Source organism: Marmota flaviventris, chromosome 6 (genome assembly GCF_047511675.1).
Source record: "Marmota flaviventris isolate mMarFla1 chromosome 6, mMarFla1.hap1, whole genome shotgun sequence".
Taxonomy (NCBI): Eukaryota; Metazoa; Chordata; class Mammalia; order Rodentia; family Sciuridae; genus Marmota; species Marmota flaviventris.
This window is the reverse complement of record NC_092503.1, coordinates 10,196,598-10,211,132: the sequence shown is the minus strand read 5'-3', so window position 1 is coordinate 10,211,132 and position 14,535 is coordinate 10,196,598. Positions and strand designations below refer to the sequence as shown.

The 14,535-nt window shown below is 44.0% G+C and overlaps 1 protein-coding gene across 4 annotated transcripts in view; it reads left to right on the top strand.

Moving 5' to 3' along the window:
• Positions 1 to 6,296: 6,296 nt before the first annotated feature.
• Positions 6,297 to 14,535, top strand: part of Arid1b (AT-rich interaction domain 1B) — a 413,649-nt gene continuing 405,410 nt past the window's right edge. For 3 of the 4 annotated variants that reach the window (XM_071612881.1, XM_027939394.3, XM_027939393.3), the window contains exon 1: positions 6,297 to 8,069. In XM_071612881.1, the coding sequence (XP_071468982.1) occupies positions 6,312 to 8,069 (1,758 nt within the window). In that variant the 5' untranslated portion in view covers positions 6,297 to 6,311. Of the gene's footprint in view, positions 8,070 to 8,466; positions 8,492 to 14,535 lie in introns of those variants that run through there. The other variant, XM_071612882.1, reaches the window with a different exon arrangement.

The window sequence follows — 14,535 nt, the reverse complement described above, 5'->3', positions numbered from 1 at the left end:
ACATCTGTAATCCTAGCCTCTCGGGAGGCTAACACAAGAGAATTGAGAGTTCAAGCCAGCCTCAGCAATGGTGAGGCACTAAGCAACTCAGCGAGACCCTGTCTCTAAATAAAATACAAAATAGGGCTGGGGATATGGCTCAGTGGCCAAGTGCCCCTGAGTTCAGTCCCCAGAACCCCCCCGCAATGTCTTAAAGAGCTGAAAAGCACACTTGTATTACATTGAATTTTTAAAAAATATTTTTTAGTTGTAGTTGACACAATACCTTTATTTTATTTATTTATATGTGGTGCTGAGCATCGAACCTAGCACCTCTCATGTGCCATACGAGCGCTCTACTGCTGAGCCACAACCCCAGCCACCCCCATTGTATTTTTTGAGGCCAACTACATTGTTTTTTCAGAATGCAAACATTAAAATAAACTAACTTTTAGGATCTCCTTTCTTTCTTTTCTCTTTTGGGACTGAACCCAGGGGTTTTATCCCCAGTCCTTTAAAAAAAAGTATATTTTGAGATAGGTCTCACTAAATTGCTGAGGGTGGTCTCAAACTTGGGATCCTCCTGCCTTGATGGGATAATAGGCATGTGCCTTATGCCTGCCTCCTATTATTTCTTAATATCATAATATAGTAGGAACCTCAGTATAGATTTGATCTGAATGAGTATGGCTAGGCCTCCTTGGTCCCAGAAGCCTGAGCCTAGACTCCTGGAACCTGACCTTCAATCTAGCTTCTATTACTCTGGCTCCAGGTCCAATGAGCTGATTCCCCAGCAGTCAGTGGGCTCCTGCCCTGACCTGGTATCAAGCTCCCTCTAAGACCTTTCAGTTCCTTTCTGAAGCTGTTGGATACAGTCTATGACTTCATCAGGGCTGCCAGGCAGAGCATAGCAGCCCCCACTTGGCAATACTCCAGACTCACCTGTCCTACTACTCTAATCCCAACCCCCGACCCCTGCTGTCCAGGACCCTCTTCCCTTCTTTTATTGATTGACTGATTTCTTGTTTAGCCAAGGTCACATTCTGGGAGACAGAGGGAAGCCTGTCCTTGGGCCACAGACTCTGTCAGACTCTCCAGTTATTTTCCTCGTGGAAGCATGGGTCCTTCTTCAGAGCAGTTATACGTAGATTGGTATGATCATTTGATGAATGTTTAACAAGTATTACCTTTGATGGGATAAGTTATTTTTTTACTGTTCACTGTGATGGGCACAGGGCCTCATATAGGGCTGATGCAGAGTAGGCAAGGGCTTATGCTCAGGGAAGGAAATCTCTCAGCATTCATGGTTTTTGAGAGGGTCACTGCACCACAGAAAGAACAGCTGGAGAAAGGGGTCACCTGATGAAAAGACAAGATGCTGAATTTAAGTCTTAGACTAACATGTTGCAGGGAGAAACATTCCTTTAAGTTAGGTGAGGAAAAAAGGTCTCTATACTTAATTACTTGGGCACTTTTAGGAAAATGCATAATAAGCAAATTCCTCAATTAAAGGATGTTATTTTCTATAAGGAAACTATGTAACCAAGTCCTTTGGTCCTCATCAGAACAATCAGATGTCTGTCAATAATTTACCCTTGATGATTCCCATTGACTCTTGTAATGAATTAGGGACAAAGCAATTGAATATAAGTGGGCTGAAATAAAAATCAGGAACGTACTACATTAATGCACATGAGTTGTAGTTGCTTGGGATTTATTGTGCTTGATAAATAGTTTTATTTTCAAAGTCTACATGTACCATGAAGCAATTAATCTCATCTGTGAGAAAGACCCAGATGGCCCTCAGATAAGTCACTGAAACCTTTCCAGAAAAATATAGGTGATTAGACCTCCAAATGACTTTTTTCTATATGTAGTTATTACATATTATTCAAATATGTTTACCAGCCAAGTGTTTATTTTTGAGGAACTAGAGTGGAGTTATCTATAAAGTGCCTTCACCTAAGTAGCAAGTCATAGATGATAGCAGCCATATAGATGATTATGAAACAATGAGGGAGAGAATATTGAAAAGCACTCACTAATGATTTTCAACAATGGCAAAATGAATGAGGACAGTAATGGAAATGAAGGAAAAGAAATGCCATTGAACACGTTTGTCTCAAAGTTATAGAAAAGTTATAACTGGGCTGTAATAAAAAAATCTTTATTACACATCATTCATGACATGAACAGTCCATGATAAGATAAAAAGCATGATGCCTTAAAATGCAATAAGGTGTTTCTTCATTGGTTTTTATTGCTGTTACTGTTTCCAGGGGCTTCAGAGAGAAAGTTTAGGGCCCGATTATGAATTTGATTCAATATTCTGGAAGTTCAGGCTCAACAATGGTGGGTCCCTGGCGTCAAGCCAGAGCTATGCAGATTGTGGGTCAGAGTCAGGTGTCTGCTGATGGCCCAGGTCAGGAAGTGTGGTTAGAGAGGCAAGTCTAAACTGGCCCAATCTTCCATGACCTTGAGGGCAGCCCTCAGTGTTTCAGTGCAATTGTTCATCTTTATCTCCCCTACTAAGGACAGGACCAAGGTGATATTCATCATTTTATTCTCAGGACACGGGACAAAGTAGACTCTAGGTATATCTGTTGATGATGAAATGTAGTTTATCCCCATGTGTTTTATTACCCCCACTATAGTTTTCTTAGTGTAATAGAGCTACTCTTTCGTCTTAGTTCTTGTATTTAAAAATAGTTTTTGCTTGTTTTTTTTTCTTTTTCCTTCCAATCCTTCTAATTGTTTTGAATTCTGAACTTAGGGGCCCGTGATAATTTGCATAGTTGTTTCAGATCAAATGTTGTATCTTGTATCTTGCACTGACTCACAATCATTCACTGCTAATGTCTAAATCGGAGAAGTGAAAAGGACAATTGTTTAGTGCTTTTTTAAGTCCCTGACCAAGATCAGTAGGGAAATCCCATTAGCTCCATTCATCGCATTTCTCATAAATCTAAAAGGAAAGCAAGTATCCAAAGCCTTATTCTTTAATAGTTCTTATTTGTAAAACCTTGACAGGGCTTTATTCTAAATTGCTTCCAAATTACGTAAAGAATACTGAGAAATATGATGAGCAGTGAATCGTGATAACTTCAGCCATCGAGTAAATAAGTAGAACAGTAGAAGGGACTAATCTGAAAGCAAACATTATGATGGGCCACGAAGAAGCAAAAAGAACAGAACTGTGGAATTCTTAAACTACCATCTGGCTCAATCTTTCAGTGGGCAAGCTGAAGAGGCTTTTATTCAGCGCTCTAAAACTTATTCAAAAGGAGCAGTATTTGAATATTAATATTTTCATATAATAAAAAAAAAGAAAAGAAGAAAAAGGAAAAAGAAAATCTTTTGTAACCAAAAAGGAATGTTTAACAAAATAATGGGGTAATCCTCTGGCTAAAAAAAGGCCTGGGGAGAGTCCTGTGGGTGGGAGGTCTGCGGGCAGAGTGGCCCAGGCCATAGGCAGCTCTCAGCCCTCACCTCCAAAGCTTCCTTGTGGTTAGAGTCACTTATTAAAGTTGTCATTGTGGCTTGAAATTTAGGCAAGAGGTGTAAAATTAAGGAACTCATTAAGAAAAACGAATGCAATGATTTTGTTACCTTATTTCATCATAAAGAAGGTTGAGTTGCCCTGTGGTATAACTGAGGCAAGAGACATGGTAGAGATTGTAAACTGTACTTGAAATTGTCCAATTGTCCTTTTGTGAAACATGAGCCTATTTCATCACTTTGGAACAGACCCCTAACAATTGCTGTTTTGTTTATTAAGCCCTGGATTTTTAAATGAATTGTGAGGCTTTTATTTTGTTTTCCTGAGGTGTGTTTGAAAAGTTGGATAAATATGAGTCCACTATTTATCTTGAGCAAAGATGCATTAGAAAAAGGTATTTTAGCATTCTCCATGGTTTAAAAGACAAAACCAAGTCCTGCCGGCTTTGTGTTGTGCTTCTCTTACAGGCTGCAGTGCCTTCTGTCTGCTTTAGGGTGTGGCATCTGCCATTGGGGAAGAAAAACTGGCATGTGTCCCCTTTTATAGCAGACTGATTTCATTGTGTGGGGGCTTTTTTTTCCCTCTTGGTTGCAATCTTCCAGTTGACTTGCTGAAGCAATAGAATTAAATGAGATTTAAACTTACATACTTTTTTTTTTTTTTTTTAGTTTTGTCATTTTCTGATATGAAAAAAATATTTGTAAGCAAAGGGCTAGAGCTGAACTTGGTGACTCATTTTCCCTTTTAGGATTTGTTATGAAAATAAGTGGCAACACATGGCTACCCTTGTATGAATTGACTTTTGATATATTTATCAATTTGAAAAAATGCACTTTTATGATTATATGCATATAATTTGACTATAAATGTCTAAAATATAAATATGTAATCGATTTTAGAATATATGTATAGACACACATAACACGTATATTTATATTTGCATATGAAAAACTTTAAAAATTCAAGTTATGTGGTGTAACGTGTATAATCAGTGTGTATATGAATATATAAAAAGAGAAAATTCAGGAAAAAAATGTCAGACAGACATACTAACAAAGATGTAGTATTCTCCTGGCAAAAACTGATGAATGATTTGGCATGAATTCATCTTACAGTTCTGCTATTCTCTCTTACAAATGATATACCCCATTTTCCAGTTGTTTGCATAGAATTGCAATTTGTTGTTTCTACACTCTATAATGACCCTTGGGTGTGCACCTGATTCCCCCTCCCCACCAATTAGTCAACAGCTTTTTCCATCTATCGTTTTCTTTTTAGTTGTGTAACATATTGGAGCTTAAACTAGCAAACAACCGCTGTACTTGCAATCAACTATGAAAAGCTGAAGAATGAAATGATTTTGGAAAACTACCCTCTACTAAAATCTTACATATTATTTCTGTCAGCATGACCTCTGGGAGCTCAAATGCTTTCTCTCAATGACAAAGGTGCCCACCTAAGTACAACTGAGCCAGTGCTTATGTAACAAGTCTTGCTATTAAAGATCTTCAAAATGTTGCTAGTGATAGATTCTTAATAAAAAACGTCAAAACATTATATGGTGATAAAACAACAGATTATTTTTTAGAGATCAAGGCATAGAGTATACCTAGTTTAGGATTAGATTTGACTATCATTACTGATCTTATATTTATTAAATATAATGTCTATTTTGTTTTATTTAGAAATGAACTCACATCAAGAGGTTAATTGCACATATTAACCTCTGAAATATAACGAAAAGGGTCATATGGATTTATGAAGATATGAGATAAAACATAGCTGTCTCTATTAGGGCACCAGCAGTTAAACGTTAGTGTGGGGTGCATGACACACCACTCTACACATTGTGAGGACATGGAAGTGCAATGTAAGAAAAATACTCTTCTGGGAATACTTTGAGTTTCATACCTACTCCAGGTGCTTTAACAAGAGTTATATAAACATTACCTATGGGACAGTTGTAGTCAAATCTTAAGCATTTATTGAGCTCCTGCTGTGTACAGGGCATAGAGCTCTTGGAACACGGCTAACCTTCACTTACAGTCTTCCCTAACGTTGCAATTGGAAGAAGTTGTGAGAATTAGCTGATGGCCCGAACTCAAGGCACGGAGGCCAACGCTGTGGGAAAATTACATAACTCCTGGGAGAGACAGTGCTTTTGCTCAGACTGCCCAAATATTTTCTTTCTCTGCCGGCTGCTCGAAACCTCCGAGGCCATCGGAGAACTTTGTCCCCAGCCCCTCTCGCTCTTTTGTCTGATCGTCAGACTCCTTTTCCGCCTGGGTCTCGCTCCTCGCAGACGCGAACGCCAACGCCGCCGCCGCCGGCCAGGAGACCCGCGCGAGCCAGCGCGCAGCCCGGCCGCCCGCCGCCGGCCCCGAGCGCCGCCGCGGCCCGACCCGGGCTGCCGGTGGGTCCCCGCGAGGCTGCGCCGGGCGGCGGCGCCCGGGGCCGAGTCCAGTCCGCGTTTTGCGAGTGCGCAGGAGTAATCGGAGAGAAGTGGATAATAGTTGTGGCTCGCTCGCTCCCCGCGTGCCGCGCTGGGCCCGCAGGCTCGGGCGGCCGCGTATTTACCCGTATCCGGGTTAGGGAGGAAAAGAGAAAAGTTTCATTTAAACCTGAACCCCAAACTTTCACCGTGAAAGCACACAGCGGGAGCAGGCCCAGACCGTAAGGCGTGCCCGCGCGGCTCCCGCGGGCCTGCAGAGGGGGAGGGGGTCGGCGGCGTCCCGGCGGGCCGCGTGGATGCGCGCAGGAGGGGCCGCGGACTAAAAAGTGGGGGCATTGTCTCCCCCCGCCCCCCGCCCGGCCGCGCCACGCCGCGGCGATCATGGCCGCGCGGGCAGCAGCGGCGGCGGCGGCACGGGCGGGCAGCGGTGAGCGGCGGGCGCCCCCCGGGCCGCGGCCGGCGCCCGGGGCCCGGGACCTGGAGGCGGGGGCGCGCGGCGCGGCGGCGGCTCCGGGACCCATGCTGGGGGGCGGCGGCGACGGCGGCGGCGGCCTGAACAGTGTACACCACCATCCCCTGCACCCCCGTCACGAACTGAACATGGCCCATAGCGCGAGCGCCGCGGCCGCCGCCGCCAGCACTAACAGCGCCAAGAGCGGCGGCTCCGAGGCGGCTCTCAAGGAGGGTGGAAGCGCCGCTGCGCTGTCCTCCTCCTCCTCCGCGGCGGCGGCGTCCTCCTCTTCCTCCTCGTCGGGCCCGGGCTCGGCCATGGAGACGGGGCTGCTCCCCAACCACAAACTGAAAGCCGTTGGCGAGGCCCCCGCCGCGCCGCCCCACCAGCAGCACCACCACCACCACCATGCCCACCACCACCACCACCATGCCCACCACCTCCACCACCACCACGCACTACAGCAGCAGCTAAACCAGTTCCAGCAGCAGCAGCAGCAGCAGCAGCAACAACAGCAGCAGCAACATCCCATTTCCAACAACAACAGCCTGGGCGGCGCGGGCGGCGGCGCGCCTCAGCCCGGCCCCGACATGGAGCAGCCGCAACATGGAGGCGCCAAGGACAGTGCCGCGGGCAGCCAGGCAGACCCCCCGGGCCAGCCTCTGCTGAGCAAGCCGGGCGACGAGGACGACGCGCCGCCCAAGATGGGGGAGCCGGCGGGAGGCCGCTACGAGCACCCGGGCCTGGGCGCCCTGGGCGCACAGCAGCCGCCGGTCGCCGTGCCCGGGGGCGGCGGCGGCGGCGGCGGCCCGGCGGCCGTCTCGGAGTTTAATAATTACTATGGCAGCGCTGCCCCTGCTAGCGGCGGCCCCGGCGGCCGCGCTGGGCCTTGCTTTGATCAACATGGCGGACAACAAAGCCCCGGGATGGGGATGATGCACTCCGCCTCAGCCGCCGCCGGTGCCCCCAGCAGCATGGACCCCCTGCAGAACTCCCACGAAGGGTACCCCAACAGCCAGTACAACCATTATCCGGGCTACAGCCGGCCCGGCGCGGGCGGCGGCGGCGGCGGCGGCGGAGGAGGAGGAGGCAGCGGAGGAGGAGGAGGAGGAGGAGGAGGAGGAGCAGGAGCAGCAGCAGCAGCAGCAGCAGCAGGAGCGGGAGCTGTGGCGGCGGCGGCCGCGGCGGCAGCAGCAGCAGCAGGAGGCGGCGGCGGCGGCTATGGGGGCTCGTCCTCGGGGTACGGGGTGCTGAGCTCCCCCCGGCAGCAGGGCGGCGGCATGATGATGGGCCCCGGGGGCAGCGGGGCCGCGAGCCTCAGCAAGGCGGCCGCCGGCGCGGCGGCGGGGGGCTTCCAGCGCTTCGCCGGGCAGAACCAGCACCCGTCGGGGGCCACCCCGACCCTCAACCAGCTGCTCACCTCGCCCAGCCCCATGATGCGGAGCTACGGCGGCAGCTACCCCGACTACAGCAGCCCCAGCGCGCCGCCGCCGCCGCCGTCGCAGCCCCAGTCCCAGGCGGCGGCGGGGGCGGCGGCGGGCGGCCAGCAGGCGGCCGCGGGCATGGGCTTGGGCAAGGACCTGGGCGCCCAGTACGCCGCTGCCAGCCCGGCCTGGGCGGCCGCGCAACAAAGGAGTCACCCGGCGATGAGCCCCGGCACCCCCGGACCGACCATGGGCAGATCCCAGGTAACCCCCGCGCCGGCCGGGCCTGCTTCCGCCCGGGGCCTCGCGCGCCGGAGCCCGAGTTTCTTTCTTTGCCGGGTACTTTTCGCGTCTCTCGCGGGGGCGGCGGGGGCGCGGCGCCAGGGCCATTTCCTCGCGCGGCCGCCTCCCGCCCGGCTCGGCGCGCCCCGCGCCGGCCGCGCTGTCCGGGCCGCGCGGGGCCGCGCCGGGCGGGCCGGGCCGCGGACCCGCACCCTCACCGCCTCGGCGAGCCCAGGCCCCGGGACGGGCCACCATCCCAGGCCCGCCGCGGGGGAGCCGAGCGGGGCGGCGGGTCTGGGGTACCGAGCGGATCCGCGCTGGCAGCGCCGGCAGCGTGCCCCGACCGGGCCGAGAGGGAGAACTTTCTCCCTCCTTCGGCCGCTGCGTCGCCCTCGGCTTCCGAGGTAAGGGCAGGCAAGAGAGGGGAGCCCTGTGACAGCGGGGCTGCCCGGCCAGAGCGTTCGGTGCGGGCGTGGAGTTTGAACGTTTGCTGGCAGGAATGAGGCCAGTGTGCAGCGGCGTGGAGGGAAGCAGTCGATGGCTCCCGAGCACGGCCGGGGAAATCCATTATCGGGCTCTCGGGCTGCCTGCAAGGAGTCACCTTCAGCCGGGAGGCTGTGTTAAAGGAGCACATTCCGGATCGATTGAACTTATTTTTGATCATGGATTAGGCATACGTTTTATTCAGTATAGCTAGTGAGTTTAGACCTGTGAAAATGGATCTTTTCGGATCGTATTTATTTGGATTTTCTTTATTTTGCTGTCACCCAAGCCCTACAACGCTATTAGGAAGCGCCCTGTACTCTTGCTGTTTCTTGCTAGTAGGCTGAGCCTAAAGACTGACTTGATCTCCTTTGCAAGGTTTGGAATTTGAATTGTGGAGGTAAACTGGCTGTAATAGTCTCCAGACAGCTGCCTCTGAGTTGACATCTAATCTGCCATCTGATTGGCTCCCCTCTCACCATTGGGCATTTAGCACTGCTGATGTAAATAGAAGTGCTGAGCAGTACAGTCACAAAAATTCTTGCCACAAATAATAACTCTATTACAAGCAGATGGAAGGTGGAATATTATTTAGAGCTTAAATTGTTATGAATCATAGTTATTAATAAGAGGATTAAATACAGAAAAACATTATGCTGGGGTTCAGTATTGAACATTTACAAAACTCAGATCTTTGACAATCTAACAATATGGACATTTTATGTATCATGGACTTTATTTGTAGGCTGAAGATTGGACCACTAAAAAGTAATTAAACCACAAATTGTACCAATTTTTGGATTTGCCAAGCATTTATAAAAGACTGCTCTTTACAAATTAAACAGTGAAAGAATTTTTGAGTGTATCAGCATTCATAATATAACAAAAATTTTAACATCCCAAAACGCAGCATCTTTTGGTGGTATTTAATATGACAAGATTAAAGCTACACATTTTTTAGTGATTTGTGTTTTAATAATTGTGACTGTTTTAAGACGCTTGTGGATAAGGAGTTTTACTTTGAATTGGCGTATTTAAAAAGAACGAAATGAGAAAACCATAATTTTTGCAGTGGACAATTAGTTAAAATAGAAACTATGGATATCCCTGTGAAATGCTAGGAATCATTTTGTATTTGTTTTTGATTTGGACAATTTAGGAATCTTTTTCTTTGATTACTTTGTTAGGTGACAAAATAGGTTAGCATTATTTAAACTGCTTACACAGTGAATTATTTAAACTGCATTATAGACAAGTTGTATTGGGTGTTTCTTCCAAATAATCTTTCTTTCATAGACATCTTAATGCTATGAAATCTTTAAAAATTCTAATCTGTTAAAAGGGAATAACAGTGATGGTTTATATGATTTTAGTTAGCTCATTTGTTTTAGGAAGGTGTATTTAAATAATAATAGTATATTAGAGGAAAGAATTGTTAGAGCCAGGAAAGGCCTAAATTTAAGAAATCATCATGTGAATGTTGGTTTAACATCTTTGGTTAATGGAGTTTTCCTTTTAATGGTAGTGTTTCCTATTCTTGATGAAAATATTGTGATTTCAGTTTTTATTTTTGATTCATACAAGTACAAATATTAAAGAGAAATATAAATAAACCCATGTAATTAATTTTTAAAAGATTTGCTTTGTCAGCTTGTTTTTAAAGGGGTTGTCTAAAATTGTCATCTTTGTAAACTACAAACAAATGAAGTTAGAGGCATATTTAGGTCCATGTTACTTTAAAGTATTATTTTTTAATGATACCAATCATTTTAAATATTTTGATTTCTTTTAATGAGAGTGAGTCCATTTTGTCCTCAGTGTGATCCTTGGGAATAGCTTTTTATCTTTGAGGGGGAAAACGACAGAACATACGACCTCGATTCACAGATTCTTTTTGGTACCTAACTAATAACATGTGGAATGTCTTTTTCATATTCCCCCCCTTTTCTTTTTGGAAGGCTAGTGTTATTTAGTATTTGTTATATGATAATTATTAGAAACAGTCATTTGTCGAAAGTATTAAATTACTACCTGACTATAGGTCATAAAATGTTATTAAATCATTTTGTTAAATAATGAAAACAAAAATTTGAGCTTGAATATATTTAGTTTCATTTTTGATTTTAAGAAATGGTTTATACTGGGTAGCAAATGTTTTTGTAATTGGGAATAAAGCACATTGGAGGGAGTCTTTAGAGTGAAATAAGTCATTTTATGATTGAGTTTGTTACTGGATTTTTTTGAGATAAGTATTTAGATAGAGCAGTCTTAAAAGGAACACTGAAGTCAGCTCATACATAGAGATTTTATGATGTCCACGTTTGTGTTGAATTCCATTCATGCTATTTTATTTTCATTTTTATAGAATTTAATACAATGTAATAAAAAAGAGTCTTACCATTAAAAGAGAAGTGATTAGCTGGCTTTACAAAGCAGGAATCAGCAAACTTATTACTGATTACCTTAAGATGTGCATAAGATACATTGTATCTTAAGATTACCTGCTTACTCCCCTATGAAATTTTAGGTTATTTGATATTTTAAATCTTATAAAGATTTTTGTGGCCTAAATTTGCCACAGAAGGTATATATAGGTGAAACTGGTGATTCATACAAAAGGCCTATCATTTTAAAAAGAAAATGTAGCAAAATGTTTACACTTTTCTGTTATATGGGATAAAATTATTTATGGCTTAAAATTGTTTTTATTGGGAATCCTGATTTTTGTGCTACTTGATCTTTTCGGTCTTTTTTTTTTTTTTGGTGGTGGTTGTTATCTTAGTGGTAACCACCATTAGACAGCTATCACTTAAATTTATGTTTACATTAATACTAAATCATTGAGTACCTTCTAGGGAACAACACATTCTTACCTTTGGTCTGTAGTGGGAAACCGGAATCCTTTTTTACTTTGATTTATTTGTCTGCTTTTAAGAAAGAGTTTTTGACCAGGTTTTTTATATATTTGTTCCATTTTTCTCAACATTGTATTGCCTCAGAAGTGTGTTATGGATATGGAAATAATGCAGACCATACTCGGACACTTTGATTAATGTACTTAACCTCTAAATCTTGTTCCTTTACTATACTTTTAACGAAGAGAAAAGCATCCTTACGCCAGTATAAAAATACTATGAATTCTGGTTTGAGAACCAATTTAAAAAATATAAGACAATGTCCAGTAAGACTTTAATATAAGCTCATTTTAGTTTCCCTAGAAGGACTTCTTTTAAAGAAAGCAGGTGTAATAGAATGGGGTGGAAATTTTGGCTCTATTTCTTATTAATGGCTTCTATTCCTGTATAATTTGGAATTGGGTACATTTAAAAGGACAACTTCGGATGTGATAGGAACTGACCTCATTGCAAACGGTGAGGATCGGCTGGTTTACTTAACCCGTTCCTCTCCTAAGAGGCGGGTGGTTTGATTTACATTTGGTTGAGGCCCAAGACATTTTTTTCCTCATTTTGTGGGCTGATGGGTGATGCAGATTTGGATTTGGACTAGAGCTGTTTTAGTTTATGCCGGTCCTGGATCAGGAGGCGTTTCTCACTGTATACTAGCTGATGATCCCCAGGTCCTGGATCTGTGTGCTTTGAGCCATATTTTGTGCAAAGGGACTGAGATTTCACTCGTGTCACTTTCATTTTGGCTTGTGTGTAGATGTTCATTTAAGGTTGATATTTTTGTTTGATAGAACTGTTATGTGTTTCTGAAAAACCACAGATTTATGGAGGCTGAAGTTAATATTGGTAAAACTCAACACTATTAATTTTTTTTGCAATATTTAGATTTTCAAAATGGATGTTATAAAAATTTTGTGACATTTTACAATGCTGTGACCAAATCCCACCTCTTAGGCTTTTTTGACTTTGGCTAGTTTTCAGTTGTGTCCTTTCTTAGAGGTGTCTTTCCTCCAACAGGAGGCTTTTGCGAGAGTCTCTGTGGACCTGGAAAGCTGAGCTGTGCACACTTGCTGTGTGTGCTGCTCCAGGCTGAGGAATCCCAAATCCTAGTTCCTTGCAGTGTGGGGGAGGAGCACCAAGCAGAAGTTTGTAGCCACCACGAGTGTGTTTACATTTCACAAACCTAGAATGCAGTACTGTATTGTTTTTTTTCTAGTTTGGAGGTTATTTGCACAAGAGTAAATTGTCCTTTTTGGTTTAATGGGGGTGATTCAGTAAATTAATTCTGATTTTGGTATACTTTAGTGACTTTTTCTTTCAGAAATTTGATGTAAAGGAAATAATTTAGGTGTCATTTGTTATCATTATCTGCCTGTACATAAGCATATATTATTTTACCCTATGGTAACATCTACATTTGTTGTATTATTGGTTTACAACCTATAGTTTTAATGATTCACATTAACTGAATAAGTGAATTTATCAAAATACCATACATGAGTCCGCAGTATGTTTTCAACAAACATATTTTACTTTCAAAGTTTTTAACCTATAGTAATAGCAAGAAAATATTTCCTTAGATTTACTTATTTGTATTGGGTCCAGCAGGCAGTTTTCAAACTCACGTATGGATCAATGCCAAGAATATTAGAAGGCTACTATTTGACAGATGAATTAATGATGAAATTAAATTGTTTCTTGAATGATATTCATTGCTGAGAAAGAGACTAAAGCCTTAAAGTCTAAAGCCTATCTGGTTTACCAGTAGACCCTCTTATTTCCATTATTAAAATCAGGTAGATGGCAGCAGAATCTGGAGTGGACTATTGTAGCAAGACAGTCCTTTGGAACTAGCTGAGACCCGGCCTCTCTGGATCTTCTCACCCTACAGGGTGCACTTCTTAGTATCTCATCTGGCCTTCAGGAAAGATGAGTCTGAAAACCTAGATAAGACTTACTAGCCGACAACTCTACAGGGGAGGTCATACTTACTGAAGAGGAGAAAGTCTTTCATGAACAATGCTGTGCCGCCTTTTTTTTTTTTTGGTAATGGGGTGCTTAAACATTTATACATGCAGGTGTATATTTTCTTATAGTGGTAAAACACACATAATGTAAAATTTACCATTTTACCCGTTTAGAGGCATACAGGCCATTGGCATTAAATATGTTCACATTGCTGTACAGCCATCACCACCATCTAGTTCAACACATTTTCATCTTCCTAAAGTGTTTTTCTCTTCGAATTCTTCATGTCAGACTTTGAAATCGCTTGCTATTGCTGTGTATTCTAAGTGATCTTGTTTCTGTGATAGTCAGTTTTGCCTTTTCTTAGTCTATTAGCGAAGTCTTCCTCTGCAGCCCCTGGAAATGCTGGTAATCTTTTTCGTTTGTTTTTTTTTAATCAGTCCATCACTTCTTCCCCCTTCTAACTTTATAATAATCTTCACAGATTCTTTTTGGAGCTGTATCATTTAGGTTAATTGTTTTGTTGCAGATGTGTCATTGAAAGTTTAATAGCAGCTTTTTGGAATTTTTCTGAAGTTTGAAGGTTTGGGGTATTTTTGGTTTGTTTCTTTTTGAGTGAAACCTGGGACTTGTTTGGATGATAGGGTGTAGAAATGAGCTCTTACCATTTGCATTTTTAGCCTCTCTCTTTAAAAATTTTTTTTTGTAGTTGTGAATGGACAGCATACCTTTATTTTATTTTATTTTTATGTAGTGCTAAGGATCCAACCCAGTGCCTCACAAATGCTAGGCAAGCACTCTGCCACTGAGCTATAGCCCCAGCCCTTAGCCTCTCTTAAACATTTAGTTTTGTTTTTCTCCTAGTATCGAAGACCATTGATGGTAGTCATTTTTCCCGTTCTTGCTGTGTTGTGGGTATTTGGGCTTCTCATCATCCGCCCAGGGTAGAGAGCCAGGCCAGGTGATGCTGTGTCCTCTTTGGTAGGGTTTTGTGCTCCACCTCATGTCATTAGCTTTTATCTCTGTACATAGAAATTCTCTGTACATAGAAAAATTCCTAAACTAAGACAGTTGGCCTTTTAATTACATTT